The sequence below is a fragment of the Monodelphis domestica genome, chromosome 6 (genome assembly GCF_027887165.1).
Source record: "Monodelphis domestica isolate mMonDom1 chromosome 6, mMonDom1.pri, whole genome shotgun sequence".
NCBI lineage: Eukaryota > Metazoa > Chordata > Mammalia > Didelphimorphia > Didelphidae > Monodelphis > Monodelphis domestica.
The window spans coordinates 17,491,430-17,494,341 of NC_077232.1; the positions used below are offsets into that span (position 1 = coordinate 17,491,430).

Here is a 2,912-nt window from a genome sequence, read left to right on the forward strand (position 1 = left end):
CCTCCCATCTCTAGGCCTGGCTCTCCATTCACTGAGCCACTCAGCTGCCCCCTGATCTTATAATTAGATGTCCTAATTGAAGACTGCTAGTAATAAGAATCTAAGTATTTATGCAAAATTTTAAAATAACTATAATATTAAAGTCTAGTTTTATATTCTAAGTTTTAATTAATCAACAAGTATTGATTGAAGCCATATGTGACCATTTATTCTTTCCCTTTCCTTACTAATAATGGACAACAGTTGAATTGGGGAGTAATTATTGATCCCAAAGTCTCTTTCTCTTATTTCCTTGTAGATCTCAAGAGTGTCAAGCCAATGGCTGGGGGAAAGAATAGCACAGCAGTAACCAGGTTCATCCTTTTGGGATTTTCAGACTATCCAAAATGCTATCTTTTTTGTGATATTCTTGGTGATCTACCTTGTGACCTTAACCTGGAACCTGTGCCTCATCACCTTGATTAAGGTGGACTCCCATCTCCACACACCCATGTACTTCTTCCTCAGCAATCTGTCCTTTCTTGACATCTGCTATGTTTCTTCCACAGCCCCCAAGATGCTCTCAGATTTCTTCAAAGAGAAGAAGACCATCTCCTTTGGGGGCTGTACTGCTCAGTACTTCATCTTCTCTGGCATGGGACTGACCGAATGTTGCCTCCTGGCTGCCATGGCATATGATCGTTATGCTGCCATCTGCAACCCACTACTCTACACATCCATCATGTCTCCTACCCTCTGTGTGTGGATGGTAGTGGGATCATATTTGAGTGGATTCTTTGATTCCATGATCCAACTATGTTCTTTACTTCAACTCTATTTCTGTGGACCAAATGTGATTGATCATTTTTTCTGTGATCTGCCCCAACTACTGGTCCTGTCCTGCTCTGATACCTTGGCCCTGCAGATCCTCAAGTTTGTGATAGCTGTGGTCTTTGGCTTGCTATCTGTCCTCATCATTATGGTTTCCTATGGTCATATTGTCGAGGCCATCCTGAAGATCAGCTCTGCCCAAGGTCGCTCAAAGGCCTTCAACACCTGTGCTTCTCACTTGATGGCCGTAACTCTGTTCTATGGCTCAGGTCTCTTCGTTTATATGCGTCCCAGCTCCAATGACTCCTTCAGCTATGACAAGGTGGTATCTGTTTTCTACACAATGGTCATCCCCATGCTGAATCCTTTGATCTATAGCCTGAGGAACAAAGAGATCAAAGATGCACTGAAGAGATGGGAGAAGAGAGTATTTGTCTAAGAAGCATTTCCTAGGTATCTGAAGGGCTGGGACATGACTACCTTGGGCTTAGCGAGCTGTGTATGGGAAAGGAAATCTCAATTGTTTCATCCCATATTTGACACTTTTGGCTACTTGCCTGATACTGTTCCACCATCAAAAACCAGGACTTGGGCAATCCTAGGATCTTCCCAGTGGTTTCTGAACCTAATATCAAATGGTGCTCAAGGGAAATGCCAAGATCTCTAGTGTTCTCAAAGAGCTTTTTATCTCTATCTCCCAACTCTGTCCCTTTTATGGGTAGTAGTATTATTCACTCCTTTGTCAAGGGGATGGTCTATGTGATTGTGTTCAATAAGCCTCTTACAGCTCAAGCCCCCCTACACTGTGAAAACTCTACTTTTCTATCCTTGTGTTATTTCAGTGGGCCCTAATTCCTCGAAAATGGAGTGATGAAATCATAATATTATACTAGAATAGATTTGGAGCTGGAAGAAACCTCAAGGGTCATCTAGTACAACATCCTTAAATGGGGAAACTGAGACACAAGAACGTCAAATAACTTGCCTAAGGTTAAACAGATACTTAGTGGAAGAACACAAATTCAAATTCAGGTCTTCCACTCCAAATCCATAGTTCTTTACACTGAGTCATTTAAAAGAATATAGTCTTTTTTCCTACCCATAGAATCAAAAGGAATAAACTACAAATATATTTAAAAATTACTTTCTATATCTATGGATCCTCTTAGAGCTGGGCATCCCAGAGAAAGGCCACAAATACATCTCAAACTCATTGGTTCTGTCAACATGGAATCTAAAAACCCCAAACTTGTAGCCTAGTAAGATCTGATGAACCCCAAGTTTTAGGACTATCTTGTAATTTGGAGACCCTAAAATTTGTACTTGTTCCCTGTTCCTGTGAGAATCCACCCTGGAGGGAATCTCAGGCTAGCAGTTTCAGACTGAATAATGGACCCCAAGATAAAGACAATCCACTTTAGGGGGACTAAGCCCAAGCCGAGTGACTCTAGTGCAATAGACAGTGTGTCAGTCTAGTAAGCTGAAGGTCCCAAGTTCGATCCTTGGAAGGAGGGTGTGATATACCTGGAGAGGCTTCTGGAGACAAGAAGAGCCACCTGGCTTGGGCTTAACTCCACCTCAAGTGGATTGTCTTTACCTTGGGGTCCATTATTCAGTCTGAAACTGCCAGCCTGTTTCCCTTCAGGATGTATTCTCACAGGAACAGGGAACAAGTGTAAATTTTGGGTCTTCAACTTAGAGGCTAGTCCTAAAACTTGGTGGTCATCAGATCTTACTAGGCTGCAAGTTTGGGGTCTCTGGATTCCATTCTTTGACTGAGCAACAACCAGTGGGAGCTATAAATAAGCCCAGTGTAAGAGTTAGCAGATGCTGCCTGCAATTTCTGCTTTTCCATCCATAGCCTTCTGAGGAGTCAAGGCACCAGAATGGTGTATCTCCTCTTCAAGAGTAAAATGACCATCTTGCCTCATTGATCACATGATGAGTGTCTGCCTGCCCAGAGGCACAGCTTTTCATCATCCAGGAGTAACTGTAGGGCCAGCAGCAGATGATCTCTTTGCTGATGTGGACTGTGTCTTCTCATGGCCTTTGCCTCTGACTCTTGCTATGTGACCTTATTCATTTGACATTCCTGGGCCTCC

General features: G+C 42.8%; 1 protein-coding gene across 1 annotated transcript; it reads left to right on the forward strand.

Annotated features, from left to right (window-relative positions):
- Window positions 1-303: 303 nt before the first annotated feature.
- Window positions 304-1,808, forward strand: LOC100025133 (olfactory receptor 1440-like). The gene is given in 2 exon segments (XM_001367260.5): window positions 304-396; window positions 398-1,808. Coding segments are annotated over 2 exon segments (930 nt in total). The 5' UTR covers window positions 304-318; the 3' UTR covers window positions 1,250-1,808.
- Window positions 1,809-2,912: the final 1,104 nt, after the last annotated feature.